At 44.5% G+C, this 19,745-nt stretch overlaps 1 protein-coding gene across 1 annotated transcript in view; it reads right to left on the bottom strand.

Moving 5' to 3' along the window:
• The window catches only part of RYR2 (ryanodine receptor 2), a 725,812-nt gene that overhangs the window by 229,511 nt on the left and 476,556 nt on the right, over positions 1–19,745 (bottom strand). Inside the window, exons 55-58 of the mRNA XM_061624580.1 lie at positions 19,290–19,379; positions 16,926–17,063; positions 12,369–12,446; positions 10,302–10,377 (exon numbers count right to left, since the gene is read on the bottom strand). Of these exons, the coding sequence (XP_061480564.1) occupies positions 10,302–10,377; positions 12,369–12,446; positions 16,926–17,063; positions 19,290–19,379 (382 nt within the window). The remainder of the gene's footprint in view (positions 1–10,301; positions 10,378–12,368; positions 12,447–16,925; positions 17,064–19,289; positions 19,380–19,745) is intronic.

Here is a 19,745-nt window from a genome sequence, read left to right as displayed (position 1 = left end):
CTTTGCTAAAACTTTTCCAGCACCTTAAAGAAAGCTTCATTTAAAAAATGACTCAATTTTGCATAGCTAAACACACTTTCCAGAACATTACCACCCCCTCATTGCTAAAACAGGCAATACTTAACATTATATTCTGAGGTTTTAACCCACATTTTGCTTTTTCTATCATCTGTTTTCATACCTACTGTTAAGAATGAAAACCGTCAATCTGACAAACTATAGTTATTTGGTTGTCATTAGCTAAAAGATAATTCACATTTCTCACAGATCTAAATTGTGGACATCAATCAAAAATTAACAAATTCTCTGAGAGCAATATATAAGAAATACTTTCCCCTGCTAAGGAATACATTTATAACTGTTTTTTCTTTCTTAAATGAGACAAGACACACATTGAAGCAAGTGGTTACTTTTAGATTTTGATATGGTTTAAATTAACCTAAATTTTCATGGAATTGAAAACTGCACATTTAAAAAGTAGATATAGAACGCTATGGAACAGGGTATGGGAGATAAAATGGTTGGCAAAGCAAGCTGATGTTTGGATGGCTGCTCTCTGTGTATGTTTTAATGGATGTTATAGGAATTCTTATGTTTTAGTGCTTAAAAGCCTCTGAGGCCTTATTTATAACTTTAAAAGTTGATATATAGATTTTTTAAAATAATTGGTAGTAGCAATAGGGTACTGTGATGTTTTAGGTGTCCAATAAAAGGCCTTTAGGCCAGTCACTTAGCGGGTCCAGCCTTCCCTTAACCGGCCTCACAAATATTTACAGTATGAAGATAAACTTATTATCCACCCTAAAGACATAGCATTGTATCGAGCTATGGGTGCAGTCCAACTTGCATTTACACTGGGTTGAGCAAAGTTGGATGTGGCGGATCTCCAGCTGAGCCAGCTGGGTCCCAGCTCAGCCAGGCTATGCCAATGTAAGTCCTGCAGTCCAGCTCAGCTGGCATAAACAGGTGTAAGTGCTGAAAAAGGGGTGTGTCAGGGGAGCAGCTGAGGTGAGGGATCTTAGGCCACATGCAACTCATGTCTGAAGCGCTCCTACAGGTCCCAATTCAGACAAAATGTATGCCAGGAAAAAGGTCTAAGAAAATAATTGTAATAGAAGTATATGAAAAGGGCTTACTCCCCGGCAGGGATATTTGGGAGGGCAGGCTTTTACTTTCTGGTCCCTGTGTGCAGCTCCTGGCTGAGCTGGCATTCAGCCAGCCCAGAGGCTCCTGAACGGCAACTGGATGTGGCGGAAGTTTATGATGGCTTCTCTTGCTCCACCACAACCTACACCGGCTTCCCCTGAGTTGGACTGCTGAGAAGAAGACTCATTAAAATCAATGAACTTCAGTTAATCAGTTGATTTAAATGGGTCTACTTAGAGTAGAACTTACTCAGTTGGATACAATCCATAAATAAATTGATTGAATAAATTCTTTTACAGCTATCTTAAATCTTATATTTGCCCTCGTTCCATTTTTCATCTCAGTCTTCTTCACCATCTGTCTCAACTCCTGTTCAAATGTCATGCTCAACATACACTCTCATTTTCAACAGACTCTATACACTTTTCATCCACTCCAGCTCCTCCCAGCACTCCATCACACACTCTTGATGTCAATCATTCTTCTACCTTTCAGGTAAGAAAGCATCCAGCAGAATTGAATCCTAGTTTCTCATTTTACAATCGTATTGGAGAAAGAACAGTGTTTCAGTTTTCAGTAGCAACTTCATTATATTGCTACTTCTACTGCTGATATTAGAGGGAAAAAATGTTTTTGAAATACTACCTTTATAGAAACCTTCAATGTATGTTTCTGTAGGAATAAGGTTGTGAGAAACAGAAGCAGTAAATAAGTGTCACACAATCAAGTAAACCTGCTCACACAGTGTCAAAATGTCTCAAGATGACAGTCCCACTTACATCTGTCAGCAAGCCCTTTGCATACTGTGTGATGTGATGATGTGAGCAACCAGCCTAGTTAAAATTGTATTAGGCTATGGGCACATTAGTTGCTTCAAAAGTAGCAAGACTTTTTCTGGCTGAGCCTACAGCAAAGTGTTTTCATTGGCCACACTTGGAAGACAAAATGGACCATTGGTCTCACCTGAAGGGTGATTTTCATAGGAGGACTGCCAATAAGCGGGTTATAGCTCCACCTATCGTCTGAAGGCAAGAATGTTTTGAAATCAAGACTAGGGGCATCAGGCCCCTCCCACTCTCCAGTTCATTCACAGCGAGTCCAAAGAGAGAAATCTAAAAATGCAGGAAAAAAGGCCAACGGGCCTACCAGCAAAGACATAACACAATAGCAATAATCATAATAATATGACTCTAACATAGCGATGTAACATTAATAGCAGTTTTGACCTCACTAGTAAATCTAAATATAATAGCGTAACAGGAATATATAAAAAACCCCAAAAAATATCTAGGTATCCTCCAACTGGGAGGGTCGTGATGGCAGTCCTCCTATGAAAATCACCCTTCAGGTGAGACCAATGGTCCATTTTCCACAGGAGAACTGCCATCAAGTGGGATGTACCAAAGCAGCCATAACAGGGAGGGACCACCCACATCCTAATCATCATTAAGAACCTGTTGCAACACTCGTCTGCCAAAAGAGGCATCAGCAGAGGCATAACAATCTATTTTGTAATGCCTTATAAACGAATGTGGGGTAGACCAAACAGCAGCTCTGCAAATATCAGCAACAGGAGCGTTGGTAGCAAAAGCAGCCATAGTGGCCACTGATCTAGTGGAATGAGCCGTTATTTTAGATGGAACAGGAAGCTTAAGGGATTCATAAGCTAAGGTAATACATGCGCGCAACCAGCGGGATAAGGTGGAATTAGCTACTCTATGCCCCATAGAACGTGGATGAAAGGATACAAACAAAGACTCAGTTCGTCGTATATCCTGGGTCCTAGACAGGTAGGTCTTGAGAGCCCTCCGAACATCCAACGAATGCCAAGCCTTCTCTAGAGGATGGGTAGGATTCGGACAAAAGGAAGGAAGAACAATGTCCTGGTTGCAATGGAAAACTGAATTGACCTTGGGACGGAAGGAAGGATCAGTCTTCAGCACAACAGAGTCCTTGTGAAAAACACAGAGATGGCAGGCAGAAGACAATGCGCCCAGTTCTGAAACTCGTCTCACAGAGGTGATCGTGATCAGGAACAGGACCTTGAATGACAACAGACGTAAAGGCACAGTCCTAAGGGGTTCGAACGTTGTAAAGCGTTGTAAAGCCTGCAGGACCTTTGACAAACTCCATGAGGGAAAGCGGTGGAATACAGCCGGTGAGCATAGAGCGGTTCCCCTCAGAAAACGTTTGATGAACGGGTGCGAGGCAATAGGAGCACCAGCGGAGGACACCGAGAGAATGGACGACAGAGTGGACGCATGTTGACGTAAGGTGTTGGGTCTAAGTCCCATCATGAAGCCACTATGAAGGAATTGCAGCACCTGTTGTATTGTGGCCTGGGAAGGATCGAGGTGCTGGGACTGACACCACCTGGAGAATGCCACCCAAGTATGTTGATATATACGAGTGGTAGATGGTCTTCTCGAGGCCAAGATAATGTCAATAACAGTGTCAGACAGGCCAGCAGACCTCAAATGTCCCCATTCAAAAGCCACGCTGTTAGGTTGAGCCAATTGGGGTCCGGATGCCATATTGGGCCCTGGGATAAGAGGTCTGGCCTGACTGGGAGCGTCCAAGGGTCCGTCACTGAAATGGCAAGGAGATCCGAGAACCACGGTCGACAGGGCCAATATGGTGCTATCAGAACCAGCTGGGCCCTCTCGCGCCGCACCTTCCTCAAGGTTCTGGCTAACAGTGGTATTGGAGGGAAGGCGTACAATAGGCCATCCGGCCACGGTAGCGACAGAGCATCCACCGCTTCCGCTGTCGTGTCCAGGTATCGTGCGAAGTACCTGGGTAGCTGGCAATTGCGACTGGAGGCAAACAGATTGACTGAGAAGACGCCGAACCGACGCTGGAGAAGATGGAAAATGGTCGGATGAAGTTTCAATTCTCCCGGAAAGACCTGTTGTCTGCTGAGCCAGTCTGCTGTCACATTCCAAATTCCTCTGAGATGTTCTGCTTTCAAGGATTGTAGCTGTTGTTCTGCACAGTCGAATATGAGGTAAGCTAGGTTCTACAGAGAATGGGACCTGGTTCCCCCTTGTCTGTTTAAATGAGATTTCACACACGTGTTGTCCGTTCGAATGAGAACATGGTCCAAGGGGAACAGAGACTGAAAATGGAGCAGAGCTAAGTGGACAGCCTTTAGTTCCAGCCAATTGATGCTCTGAGTCTGCTGTGCTGCGTTCCGACCCCCTGAACGAACTGGGAGTTGCAGTGGGCTCCCCAGCCGAGGAGACTGGCATCTGTGGTGATAACAGTCCTGCAGGGTTCTCTGAACAGAGTGCCCTGGGTGAGATATTGGACCCTCGTCCACCAGCGGAATGAAAGACGCAGTGCGGGGCTCAAGGGAATTGCTCGATGATTGGACCTGGCAATGTCCTGCTGAAACGGTAACAAAGCCCACTGAAGTCGGCGAGTATGAGCTCGAGCCCATGGCACAATATGGATGGTGGACACCAACATTCCGAGAGCCATTGCTAGAAGCATGACGTCTGCGGTTGCGTGGTGCATCAGAGACCGTGCGATGTCTATGATAGCAGTTATGCGGTCTGGAGACAGGCACACTGTCGCCTGCAGGGTGTCCAACATTGCCCCTAGATGTTGTAGGTGTTGGGTTGGTTGGAGATGGCTCTTGTCGAAACTGACTAGCCAGACGTAGGTCTGCAAGACATGGAGTGTGAGCTTTAGATGGCGATGAGCCAGCTCCCTGGAACTAGTCCGTATTAAAAGATCATCCAAGTAGGGGTATATATGCACCCCTTGAAGCTGGAGGTAAGCCACTAGTATGAGTAGCACCTTGGTAAATACTCTCGGGGCAGACGAGAGGCCGAACGGCATTGCTCGATATTGAAAATGCTGGGGGCCGAAGGCAAACCGAAGGAATTTTCTGTGGGCTATGCAAATAGGCACATGGAGATACGCTTCCTTTAGGTTGATAGAAGCCAGGAAATCTCCTTCATGAAGGCTTTCTATAATGGAGTGTCCATTTTGAACCTGCGATACTGTACGAAACGGTTGATGAACTTGAGGTCCAACACCGCCCTCCATGACAGATCTCGTTTGGGCACAGCAAATAGGAGGGAGTACACCCCTTCCAACCTCTCTGATGTAGGGACTGGCTCTATTGCCGCTGTGTCCAAGAGGTGATGTATGGCTGTCTGCATGATGCAGTGCCTGGATGGTGCCCTGGGACAAGGAGAGGGATGAAATCTGTCTGGAGGGGTTGCCCAAAACTCTAGTGCATAGCCATAACAAAAAAGATCTCTGATCCAGGCGACCTGAGTCAGACGCAGCCAATGGTCTCCAAACAGAAGCAGTCTGCCCCCAACCGATATCACATCAGTACTGTCTGTGCTGGCGAGACCCTCCCCGATATGAGGACGTTGAGGTACCTCTGCTTCCCTGGTACTGACCTCTGCCTGGGAAACGTCTGTTCTAGACTCCCCTGGAGGAACGGAAATCATTGGTTCGGAAATCACGGCCTCATCCCCTGGGCCGCACTCCTCAAAAGGGCTGGGTCGTGCGGTATGAGGTGAAATGTCTGAAGGGCCTGCAATCAACGTTCCTGACAGTGGCCAAGACAGGCTTCTGAGCATCCTTGGGGTCAACAAGTACTGCCTTTAGGGCTTCCTCGCTGAAGAGTAATGAGCCGGAATAAGGTGCCCTTGATAAGTTAACCCTGGCTGTAGAGTCCGCTTGCCAGTGACGAAGCCAGAGGGTCTGCCGAGCAACTACCTGAGCTGCCATAGCTCTTGCTCCCAGCTGATTTGCGTCCAAGGTGGCATCAGCCACAAACGCCGCCGTCTTGTGTAATTTCATCAGTGACCTCCTCAGAGAGACAGGATCGGGATTAGGATCATCTAAGAGGTCGTCCAACCACATCATCGCTGCCCTGGAAAAGATGGAAGCTGATGCAGAGGCTCGCATGGAGAAAGCGGTGGCCTCATGGTTTTTGCGTAAGGCAAAGTCCAGCCTCCGCTCAGTGGCATCCTTTAAATGTGAATCTCCTTCCCTCGGCAAAAGGGATCTAGAGACTAGACTGGAAATTGGCTCGTCTATGCCAGGGATGGCCAGTCTGCTTGTAAATTCCGGAGCCAAAGAGTAAAGCTTGTCCGCAAGGGCATTAAAACAGCGTGTTTGTAATGGGTGAGTCCATTCGTCCTTGGCCAGCTTAGCAATAGGATCTGGCACAGGAAGGTAGTGCTCTGCTGGTATGGGGGATTTCAGGACCCTGGCCCCTTTAATAGCGGGAGTGGCAGCTGCAGGTTGTGTAGATTGGAGACCAAGGGTGTTCAATACTCTGCAAGCAAGGGGCTGATAATCGGAGGCATCAATCAGGTGATAAGATGTATCCTCCTCTTGTTCCGACTGATCACTCCATTCGTCTCCTTCGGCTTGCATAGCAAATGGTGGATCCTCCCCACAAGAAACGTCATCAACAAACCTGCCCCTGGCAATGTCAGAAGGATTTGGAGAGCATGATGGATCTGCCTCATTGCGTACATAGTGGTCCACACTCCGCTGAGGAATGGCGGGGACTTGTGACTGTGACTGTGTTTGAGTGAAGAACGATAGCATGTCTTGTAGTTGTGATATGAACTCATGAGACAGCTGCAGCCCCGGTGTGGTAGATGGTTGCGCTTGTAGAGGCAACGTTATGGACGGCTCAGCAGGCTGGGAAGATGAATAAGCTCTAGGTGGTAATATGGGAGGAGGGTGGCTGGCTGCTGGCTGGTCAGGAAACCCAGCAAAGTCCTCCTCGGAGGATGCAGTCGGAGAATGAAAGAGATTCGTTAACTGTTCCTGGCCCGCCCCCTCGGAAACCGGAACAGAGACGTAGTGTGGCCGCTTGGTTGTGCTGTGGCTGGATACATGTTTAGTTTTGGCAACCGCTTTGGTGTGCTTATGCTTGGCTGCCTTAGATTGTTTAGGCTTGGTTGCCTGAGTTGTCGCTGGCTGTTCCGCCATCATATATTTTCAAGGGGGTTCAGTACATGGCCACAGATGGGGCAGAATGTACAGACCCAAACAGGCTCAGTACACGGCCACGGATGGGGCAGAATGCACCGGCTCAGATGGCTAAGTACACGGCCATGGATGGGGCAGAATGTACAGATTCAACAGCGCTGGTACACGGCCACGGATGGGGCAGAATGTACAGTATCAACAGCCTTGGTACATGGCCACGGATGGGGCAGAATGTACAATTTCAAACAGCCTTGGTACACAGCCGCAAATGGGGCAGAATGTATAGTTCCAAATAGGCTGGATACACGAAACAGCTTCAATAGTCAGCTTCAGTCAGCAGTTTGTGTTGAAGAACCTATAGCAGGCTTATAGATGTTCTACCCTGCAGCATACACACAGAAACTGATAGAAAAGGCCTTGAACAGAATCCTTTACTATTGAAAGGACCAAACAGAAAGGGCGGGAAAAAAGGGGGAGGAACAAAATGGCACCTGCGAAAAGAGCGGGAAAATTGGCCAATCAGAAAGGCTTTGGGGCGATGAAGAAGCAATGGCGGTCACAGAGGAGCACCAGCGAGCTCAAAAAGCGGCCTCAAAAAAACGCTCTGCAGCTACGGGGCTAAGAAGCGCAATCACGGCTTAGAGGGTGAGCCAGTTAATAACTGCCGAAGGGCAAAACGGCCAGTGAAATCCCTACAGCCACTGGGACAGACTCAGCAAGCGAGGAGGGAGGGGGGGCAACGGCAAAGAGAAACTGCAAAGGGTAATTAGCCTCAGCCGCAGGCTCCGAAGGCAGTCGCAGCAAGGTTTAAAATGCCGCGGAACGAGCTGGAGGAGGCGGGGCAGCCCAACAGTAAAAGGACACTGAAGGAAGAAAGAGCTGCAGCCGCAGGCTCTGGAGAGGAAAAAACTTAAGGGAGCTGCCGTGAAAATAGGCAGCGAGCTGAAAAAGTACGGGAAGAGCGGTGGCGCTAAGCAGAGAGCTGCAGCCGCAAGCTCCTGGATTAAATCTGCGTCCGCTGCCTGAGGAAGGGAGAACCGCAGCCGCGGTCTCCCAGAATCGCCGTTCGGCTAGGCAGGGAGCTGCAGCCGCTAGCTCCCGGAATAGGGCTGCGTCCGCCGCCTGAGGAAGGGAGAACCGCAGCCGCGGTCTCCCAGTAAATAGCTAGGGACTGAAGGAAAAAATAGGCAAAAAGACAAACAAAGAACAGTCAGTCCCACAGACTCTAAAGTAAAAGACAGAGGGAAGGGAAATAACGGGAATACACACACAAAACCTCCACACCCTGTCACACAAATACACAAAAACTTATCTAGACGCTAAGCTATATACTCCAACTTGCACAGACGAAGGCAAGAATGAACTGGAGAGTGGGAGGGGCCTGACGCCCCTCATCTTGACTTCAAAACATTCTTGCCTTCTGACGATAGGTGGAGCTATAACCCACTTGATGGCAGTCGTCCTGTGGAAAAGGATCGATTTACCAATCAGTTGCGAGACTTCCCTGAAGATGATTTTTTTTTAAAAAAAGAAACCTGCACTGGAGCTGATCTGATGAGGTTTTAAGTGTAAAAAGGGATGGAGTTTGACTAGGTTCTGTGGGTTCTGCAGTTATTGGTGGTGATTTTAATGTATTAATGTCTTTATGTCTATTGTTCATTCTAATTTTATACTTCTGATTGTACGTTGCCCAGAGTGGTTAGATATCCTCCCAGATGGGCGACTAATAAATCCAATAAATAAATAAATAAATACTTATTCCTGTGTAATAGCAACACTGTCTAATCAGGCAATTGATGGGAAGCCCAAGTATGACTATAAAGTTTATGGTTACATCAACAATACTGTTTAAGTATTTAGGAGCCAAAGGGGAGACTGATGCATACCATCTGCCTTCATTTAGATCTGTAAGTCTGAACATCATCTAGGTACTTGACTCTAACCAAAACAACAACATTACATGGATTCCTTGTAGACTTTCGGGGGATAATTGCCTCAGCAATGCTACACATGAGAAGGATCTTAGAATTATTGTTGATTACAAGCTGAATATGAGCCAACAGTGCAGTGTGGCTACAAAAAAGGCAAATGCTATTTTAGGCTGCATTAACACAAGCATAGTTTCCAAATTGTGTGAAGTACTATTCAGCAGTGGTTAGGCCTCATCTTGAGTATTGCATTCAGTTCTGGACACCACATGTTAACAAAGAAGCATACAAACTGAAACGGGTTCAGATGAGGGCAATGAGGAAGATTAGAGGACTGGAAACAAAACTCTATGAGGAGAGACTGAAAGAACTGGGCATGTTTAGCCTTGAGTAGATAAGATTGAGGGGAGATATGAGAGCACTTTTCAAGTACTTGAAAGGTTGTCACACAGAGGAGGGCCAGGATCTCTTCTCAATCATCCCCGAGTGCAGGACATGGAATAATGGGCTCACGTTACAGGAAGCCAGATTTTGGCTGAACATTAGAAAAAAACTTCTTAACTGTTAGAGTGGTTCAACGGTGGAACCAATTACCTAGGGAAGTGGTGAGCTCTCCAACACTGGAGGCATTCAAGAAGCAGCTGGACAACCACCTGTCAGGTATGCTTTAACTTGGATTCCTGCATTGAGTAGGGAGTTGGATACAATGGCTTTATAGGCCCCTTCAAACTCTACTATTCTATAATACTATAAAGTGGACTATAGTTAAACCCCATATGTTTTCATGCATAAAACTGGAAGAGTGACCCACAGAGCCTCCTAGAACAGTTGACTTAATTTTCTTAGGGAGTTCTTTTATTGACAAAAACATTATATTGGTGGGTAGGAGAATCCATACTATGTATCACCTAAAATAATTCAGATCCAAGATTGTTCCAAATCAATAAGCTACTTCTGTTCAAAATACATAATGATTTATTTGTATTCTTTAGACAGTATTAGCAATATATATAGCAGTTCACAGTTACATAAACACGAAAAGACTGATTCCCTATTGTAAGTATTATTCAGACCTAAGATTGTTATTAACATCCAGAACACATTTATATGCTGTAAACATATAAATGATTTCCCCCTAAAAACCTGTTTCCTACTTCAAAATGAAAGATTTCAATCCTAACATGACTCTTAGGTAACCCAAGTAAATCATTCATATTTTTTTTTGTAAAACTACAGTATAAGCAGATTTACCTTTTGCTTCAAGCTCCATTTTCTTTTTTTTTGCCCATATATTGTGATAGTTTTCAGCCATCATTTCAGCCATAGCCTGATGAAATGAAATAATATGGTAATTTATTTCATAATAGTTAAGATTAAATTAAACTTGTTCTGCATTTGTATTTGTTATGCTGTTTTAGGATATGGTAATTTATTTCACAATGTGTGTGTGTACTGCCTTCAAGTCAATTCTGATTTATGGCGACCCTATGAATAGGGTTTTCATGAGGCTGAGAGGCAGTGACTGGCCCAAGGTCACCCAGCGAGCTTCATGGCTATGTGGGGATTTGAACCCTGGTCTCCCAGGTCATAGTCCAACACCTTAACCACTACACCACACCAGAGCTTGGAAAAGTTACTTTTTTGAACTACAGTTCCCATCAGCCCAATCCAGTGGCCATGCTGGCTGGGGCTGATGGGAGTTGTAGTTCAAAAAAGTAACTTTTCCAAGCTCTGCACCACACTGGCTTTCCAGGAGGAAAAGCATATGATACTCAGTGTTCCCAGGCGGTCTCCCATCCAAGTACTAACCAGGCCTGACCCTGCTTGGCTTCTGAGAACAGACGAGATCGGGCATGTTCAGGGTAGTATAGCTGCTTTTAAATTTTGCTTCTTTTGCACTTATTTCTTTATATACTATAATTTTTTTGCTAAAGTTGCCTCAGCAAAAACAAATATGTACTTCTGATTTTTTGCCAAAATAATTAGGTTGCTAATACATTAATTTTGCAAATCTAAGCTTCAAGGAATAATTTCAAACATTAGAAATGTTTACTTTGATGCAGAGTTCCTATGAGATCCCACTGGAGGAAGGGGTGATAGCGACATTTGCCAGTTCCCCCCTTCAGCTCCCTATGGTACCAAAAAAATTGCTCCAAAGGATTGGTGGACTCTTCAGAACACCTTGGGAGATGGCATGAGGGTTTGCAGGAGGAATCGGCAAATAATTGCCATCCAGCCATCCACAGTGAGAGCTTCTGTTGCATCAAAGACCCTTCTGCAAACAGAGGAGCCTTTCCATTTACAGAAGAGCAACTCTGGTTCCAGACCACTGTGTGAAAAATTACAGAAGATTGTGAGACTGCTAGAATAAACTAGAGTATTTCTAAAACTTGGTCCCAGGCTATGGTCTGAAGGTACATAAGGCCAGCTCCCTAAGCAGGGTCAGGTCTGGTCAGTGCCTGGATGGGAGACCGCCTGGGAACCATACGTAAGCCGCCTTGGGTTTCATGAAAAGAAAGGCGGGGTATAAATGTAATAAGTAAATAATAAATAAAACAAAACGGGTTGTTGAAACAATAGTAGTTATGAACCAAATGACTGCATATATGTGGCTGTCACTGCCTTTTATCTTAACACAATCATCTTAGCAAACCTGAGTAAATTATCACCAATCTACTGCTGTTAAGGGTTACTATGCCTACTTAACATGATTTAAACTTTAATTGTATTATAATCTGCTTGCACAGTGGGATTTCCTGTTTTTCTTCTCTTACATCCAGCCCCCTAACATCTGCTCTGGAGAGTCCTCCAACCCTCCAGAACAGATTTTTATAGTAGGGGGGGAATGCAGGGAGGCGGGAAAGAAGCCCTGTTGCATGAGCACATGCCTGCTTGTGCTACATTGGATTTCACCCTTAATTTTTAAGGTGCCACATAAGTTATTGTTGGTCTTGCAGGCCTTAACTGTTCTGATTTATCTTACTGATTTTTTTTTCCTCAGGCAAAGAGCTAGTCAAGAGATATTTATCTCTTAAAACCTCCCAAAAAGCTGTACTCTGCTCAGGACTATTCTTCATCATCCACATTTCATCCCCAGAATTATAATATGAATGTTTAAAGAACCATCAACAATATTCTCCACTAGTTTACCCCCTGGAAATTGTTAAAATATATGTTTTACAGTACGTGTTACACATCTGTATTAATGATAGCTACCAGAGGATGATCAGGAAACTTGCATTATACAAACACTGACAAAAGAAACAAAAGATTTTTTAAATGTTCCTAATACATCACATTGACTATGATATAACTTACATGCAGCTCTCTGGAGAGGGTAACATTACTCATGTCAATTGCACGGGGGCTATAACCATGGACGGTATCTATAGAAACCTGAATAAATATTAACAAATGAATAAACAAAAAAAAAGATCAAACAGATTAGGTACAAACAAATTAAATGACAGCTTACAAAGAATAAGAAGTTTATTAACAAAGACATTAGGAAAGGGAGCAATTGACAATTTATCAGTCTACATATTTTCTTCTATTACACTACAAAAAACATGAAATTCTTACAGTAAATTTCTGTTCCTGGGGATTCCTGGAGGGTGGTCCTGACTCTTGGGATGGATTCTCCCTCTGGCTGTGTAGGCAGGGTCCACTTCTAAATGCCTCACCCAGGGGGAGGGGCCATCCCCACTCTCCAGACCACATGTCAGAGCAAGAACCCTCAACCCCATCCAGTGTCCCGAGTCGTAGCTGACCCCAGGCTCGATTGTCTTGTTGCTTCCACAAGACATACTGGAACTTATTAAAACAGACTACAACAAAAGATTAGTAAAGAACTAACAAACTATAACTGAGACCATTTGTTAGTGATACAGTTAGGAAATAATGCCAGGAAATCCCTGGGGGGGGGGCTGGCTACCTCCCCACATGTGGAAAGAACTCAGACTGGAAAAGCCTTCCCCTAGGGGGTGGAGCTTCCAGCTCTTCCTCTGAGAGCTCTCCTTCCTCTCTCTCCTCCAGAGAAAGTGCTCAGAATCTGAAAGCAGACCCAAAACTTCTGCCACCTTTCTATTGTGCTTGTGCTTTCTCCCAACAGGGGGTGTGCTTCTAATAACCTTAGAAGAGCCATGTCCCCTGCTCTTGTGCTTATGTCCCTCACTCCTGCCCCTCCCATGAGCAGATGTCTGGGGGGAGGGGAAGGATGATGCGGTAGAAGAGGTGCATGAGAAGGGGGAGGAGATGGTTGAACCCGAGGGGGATAGAGATTTAGTGCACCTGTGTTTAGCATGGCGTGGCTTGCTAAGATGCTTCCTTTCCCCCCCTCTTTTTCCTAGCAAGGCCCTTCCTAGATTCCTATTGGGAATTGTGCATGAGAGTGTCCTTGGAAGTGCCTGCCAAAGACTTGGCACCCTTCACCTCCTTTGCCACATTTCTATTAATCCATGCCAAGAATTTTGGGAACTTCTTCTCCTGTGGGATGCCAGCCGTGTGGGGACCGTGTGCACTCACCCCTTCCACGCATAGATCCTGTAGCTCTGCAGCTGATTTGAAACTGGAAGGATGGCTGAAGAAGAGATCTTCCTGGTCGCTATGAGAGGCACCTGTCTGGTCTGCCACAGGGCTAGTTGCCAGGAATCTATCAGCTTTGCTGGTTTCCATGGTGGCTTTCAAGTAAGCTCTCACTGATCCTGAGGTGGGGGTTGGTGAAGAGCCTCTCTGCACTGCAAGCCAGAGCACACAGTTTTGGCGGAAATGCACAGTCCGCATCAGCTGCCTGCCCGCTGAAAATTGCGGTCGTGTCTCTCCTGTTGAGTATGTGCGCCCCGCTGGTGCTTCTGAGCCACTCCTGGCTTGCTCTGGCTCATGGAGTGTGGCTCTTCCTCTGTTGCTTAGGCTTCCTCACCTCACCGCCAGTGCGGCCGTCTAATGACCCCCCAACCCACTCTAACTACGGTAAGAGGGAAGGGTTAGTGAAGGGAGGGGGAGAAGAGAAGGTTAGCAGGAAAGGAGTGAGAAAAAATTAACAAGTAAAAAATAAAAAAAGCTAAAAAAACCCAATACAAGTGGCTGAGCTCTAAGGAGCTCTGCTAAACCCAGCCGTTGCCAGCAAAAGGCAGGGCTGGTTTGGAGAGCGGGCATAGCCCCTCCCCCCGGGTGAGGTGTTTAGAAGTGGACCCTGCTGCTCCCCATGGTAAGAGGGAGTCAGAGGGAGGATCCATCCCAAGAGTCAGGACTGCCCTCCAGGGACCTCTGGGGAACATTGCAGATTAATGAGAGCTAGGCAAGTCTAGATAATAAAAATCTTTCTTAGTATAAAGTTGACACATTTTGGAGTTCATGAATTCCAATGTGCCAATTTTCCATTTATTTAAATGAATAGCTGGCATGTGCAAGGAATGGCAATAAAATCAAAGTGAAATAGAACTGAAAGATAAGAAAGACATGCTTACACATACAGTACTCTTCCAAATACAATACTCTTCCAAACACTACAGGTACATAGTAGAAATTTTACCTTCAAGAAAAAGCTTATCCACTAGGAAAGTGCATACGTTGGTAACCTTGAGGCTGGATTACTGCAATTGCTCTACATGGGGCTGCCCATGTCCCTGGTTCGGAAGCTCCAGCTGATGTAAAATGCAGCAGCCAGATTGCTGATGGAAGCACATGGCCGACAACATGTGACACCACTTTTAAAACATCTGCACTGGCTGCTCATCTGCTACTGAACCAGGTTCAAGGTCCTTGTATTAATTTACAAACCCCTGAACAACTTAGGCCCAGGATGTCTTTGGGATCACGTGAACCCTTATATCCCAGCTTGATCACTGAGATAATCTGCAGGAGCACCTTTGGTCATCCCTTTAGTTGGTGAGGCTCATTTAACATCAACATGAGACCCCGCGTGGGCCACAACGAGGATGTACACCCAGAAGAGGCTAAGGTTGGACTTCTCCTGCCACCGCCGCCACCTCCTCCTCCTCTTGCTGCTGCTGCTGCCCACCCAAGTAGCCGGTGCAGATGGAGACGCCGGCAAGGAAGATTCGAAGGGGGCCCCCTCGGAGGTAGGCCCTCCTGGCCACGGGACCAGTCACTGGAGCTATTCAGACAAGGCAGAATGGGCCTCTGATTTTCCCTATTGTGGGGGTCACATGCAGTCTCCCATCAACATAATGGCCAACCTCTTTAGCCCCAGCTAAAGCCCATCCTGCTATCTGATCACAACCTGCCTCCCGGAGAGATGCTCCATCTTCAGAACAATGGACACACAGGCCCGCCGAGGCTTGATTCCTGGAGCCTCACAGCCAGTCGGTGCTCCCACTGCCCCCCCAGGGAGGAAGGAGAGGCAAGAGAAATGGCAGCAAGCCACACTAGGGGAGCAATAACCTTTTAATTGCTTGTCGTCCTCCTCCATGGCCAACATAATTTCAGTTTTCTGACACTTTCATGAAGTGGGGAGGGCAGCTTACGGGCTTCTCTTGGTGAATTCTGACCTTTATACTGTGTTTAAGTATGTTTATGTATATGGATATTGTTTATGTATTTTGCTATGTAAATTAATTTGATATTTTTTATTGTACCTTGTGTATTCTATTGCAAACCACTTTGAGATCTTTTAGATAGCAAGCGGTCTATAAATGGAAATACAATAATAATATATGAAATCAAGCCTTCAGTGTCATTGGTCTAGTTCTCTGGAATGCTCTACCAACAGTGTTTCAGCAGGCACCTTCTGTTTTAACTTTTAAGCACCTGCTGAAAACCTTTCTGTTCTGCCAGGCTTATGCAGGCAATTAACAAGATGCCTTTTTTTGCAATAGTTGACCTTTGTTTTATTGTATTTTTAATGTTTTTTATTCTATGGTTGTTGTTTTTAACATGTTGTAAACCGCTTTGATGTTTTTAAGAAAATAGTGGTATACAATTTTTATAAATAAATAAAATATAAATATATTTGAAAAATTAATGCCAACATTTCTCTTTCCTCAGGATCTCCTATTGAAAAACTTGCCAGTTAAATAAAATGGACTTTGTCACAGATGAAAGCCATTTGCTATAAAATATTGCAATCCTAATGGTATTTATCAGGAATAGTTGCAATTACCTCTACAGAGCAATCCTAACCCCCAACCTACCAAATGGACGGGTTCTAGAATGTGGTGGAAGTCTCCCTCCACGGGGCTCTGCTGGTAGGAGAGAACTGCCACCACGAAGGCCCCCGATGCATATACAGAAAGCACAGCCAGACATATACAAGCCTCCTACTAGTAACCAGTGCAAAACTCCAAAATGGAATGTGGAGGGGGAAGAACTGAGCTGGCAAAGGTTGCATTGGATCATAAGTCAGTCCAGCTACCAGTGATGGACCTGATCTGCACCTCTCTGCTGCACCAGCCTAGAGCTGACACAGCAAAAACCAACAGCGCCCTCCCACTTCTGCCCTGGCCAGTGCAAGCAGCAGGACTTCAGATGTAGTGGAGGCTCCAATGCTCCATTCAACCTTGCTGCTCCTGGCCAGGTGTTAGGATTACAGTCCTGATCTCTTTAAAAACAGTAAGTTTAAAGAAGACACACAAAATAGTATCACTATAGTGTAAATTTCAGTCTATATTACTTGAAGCATTTAAAATTGCAGAAATAGACACTTCGTCTTTTTTCCACCTCTTTTTCTTACATGTAAACATACAACTGAAGTAGAACAAACCCAAAGCTGATACTTATTTTTCATGGTGAAAGCATGCTAAATCCCCATCTGCACCAAAACCAGCCCTTTATTTTTAATAAATAACAAGGGGATACTTGAGATTATGTTGCTCAGTAGAAGCAGAGGAAACACTTGTGGCTTGACATAGGATGTACCTGACTTGTCTGTGATATCCGGCGTGGTCTATTATAGAGAGCCATAGTATCGCCTTCCCTGGTTCTTTCAACCCGCCATCCCCAGGCAAGCATGGTTTTCAGAGACTCTTTTATTGGCCATCTGTAAATTTCCTTTTCCTAGGGAAAGCACATAGGTTATTATTGTTATTCTTTTAGTTATTAAGTAGCTGAGAGAAGGAGAGGACACTCTCTTATACCATTGTTTATCTTAATTATTATATATGTATTGTTCTCCAGATTGGCTTACAGCCAGTGGCTTCCCTAGGCTAGCTTGCAGACCTCTTGCTGAGTCTGAGACAGAATTAAAGCTTAGGAACAACCAACATACCACCCAGCATGTCCATATCGGGAGGCAGATCTCTGAATGAAGAGACACAGTTTGCTTCTATGAATATTTATTTTAAAGTAATATTCACTGCAATTGATGCTACAAAATTCAAAAAAGGAATTAGAACTGGAGTCTAAGGATGAGTTAATATATTATGTACATGGTAATTGCAGAACTGAACTTATAACATCACTGTATGAAGTAGTGATTACAAAGTTATATTACTCGGTATTTCAGATCACTACCTAAAAGGTATACACCGGACAACAAAAGGAAAGAAGAGAAAGGCAAATTATTTGTTAAAACATGCAGCCTGTGTAAAGGTCTGATGAATACACCAGTATTCCAGTATTATAAATAAAGAGGGTGGTTCTGAAGTAGGGTAAAGAATTACGGAATCTAGTTACTGGGCATTTTAATAGCATCCACAGATAAAACTTTTCCATTTAGGGAGTAAGGAATCTCTTAGTTAGGGAACATTTGTTCATCTCATAGGTAGCAGAACATTCTAAATTAACTGTCAAATCCAAATATATAGCTGTGTATATTCTGTTGCTGTGGAGGAGACAGAAGTGGAACAGGTGAAGCTTCCTCCAATAGAAGCTTAACAGTCTCCTTTGACTGACATTTCTCTGCCTTTGAAGCAACTGAGATGAATAACCTTTCTCAAAATAGCCTCCTCCACTAACAGGGAACATTTTTTTCTCTACTGTGGGCACACTGAAGTGGGCAAGAATGCCTTCTGGGACCTGCAAACTGTATGAGAAGTGTGTGAGAGCAATGCATTTTCTTAACAAGAGAAAAAGGAAACCTGTTAAGATCCTGTTTCCCAAAAAGAAAACCTGAATGTAGTCAACATGGGCTAGTGCTGCTGAAGGTGATTAGTATGGTCCTCATAAAACTTAAGGGTGCAGTAAATATCTAGTATGTGCCACTCTCAGTCTCTAGTAATGGATAGGAATACATGTATTCCTCCTGTTCCACCAAGGTATGTTTGCATTCAGCTACAAGGAAGTCTGAACCTGGAAGGACAGAAGAATGTTTGTCACCTAAAGTGCAGGTGAACCTAAGGGAAGGATTCAATGCTGGACATCATCATCCCTAGAGGCTGACCAGAGACTGGGGTGGACATCATCATCACTAGAGACTGATCTTGTTCTTAATACCAAAGCTAAAATATTTTCCTGCAGAAGTGAATTTCAATTCTAATGGGTGACTAGCAGGATTTCAAAGTGCTAAATTTCTTGAGCTGAATGGAAACTCAAAAACCTAAGACCGCACCATTTTAATTATGGTTGCTTGAATACCTTGGCTCTGGCTGAGGAATCAGATTAAGAGGTGGCTGAAATGTACTCCCAGAGTCTGGAGGTGATATTCAAGTGGGACTTTTAAAAAATATAGGATACACAGAGTCACCCTTTTGGTTGGGGGTAGAAGGAGATTTGGAGACTGGCTGACTTATCACTTCATTGTAACACTCTCATGTAGGTACAATGTTACCAGTGTTCAAACAGCCACAGTGAGCAGTTTGGTCCCCTGAGAAGCTGACAGAGCTGAGGCTGGAAACCCCCCTTTGTAGAAGCAAAGTGTCAAGGGGGGGCTAGCCCACAGTCTCCTTAGCCCTTCCCTACAGACCTATGGAGTGAGGAACAGGAAGAAAAGTAAGGGCTAGAGCTGGAATTATTTCTACTGCTTTCTGTGTTCTTTCTCTCTATAGTGCTCTCCCTTTCTTCTCTCTTTTTTGCTGGAGCTCCTGAACAGCTCTCACATATCTTGTCTCAGGTGAGAGGTCAGATGTCAGATTGGTGGCAAGTTCTTAACTTGTAGGAAAAAATATTAATTCTGCCTTCCCAACTAAGAACATGTTCTTCTAACATGTGAGAGGAGAAACAGCATGGCATTCTAAGTACCAAGGAATTCTTCTATTGTTTGAGACAGCACTAAAATGAATTGTTCTTTTTAATAATAAAACAAAAAGATAACTACGAACAAAATATTTGACATGAACTTCTTACCTTTTCAGTTAACAGTTTATATTGTTTCATTAATGGCTGCACTTTGGAAGATTCTGAGTACGTTTCACCATATATCCACCCATTTGCAAACTGATAGTTAAATAGAAAGGGGGAAAGGGATAAGTTGAATGGAAATCTTGATATCTTTTATGGTCTGTGTGCTCTTTTTGCATGCTATCAATATACTACACCCATCTGTCCAAAATAATGTAACACCATGGTTGTTCTTTTTTAATTCTGATCTTAAAATGTCTTACAGCTGAATTAATAATATTCTGCATTCTAATTAGTCAGGCAATAACTCATGGAAATTTAAAGACTCCAATTAAGAACTTTTTTTATCATACATAGTAACAGTGAACTAATTATCTCAGTACTTGGCCTAATGTAGCCAAAACAGCTCCATTCATGCACAAGGAGGTGGTATCAGCAGGCTGGGGGGAACCCTAAGATTTG

Source organism: Rhineura floridana, chromosome 4, assembly GCF_030035675.1.
Source record: "Rhineura floridana isolate rRhiFlo1 chromosome 4, rRhiFlo1.hap2, whole genome shotgun sequence".
Lineage (NCBI taxonomy): Eukaryota > Metazoa > Chordata > Lepidosauria > Squamata > Rhineuridae > Rhineura > Rhineura floridana.
This window is presented reverse-complemented; position numbering and strand designations above follow the sequence as displayed.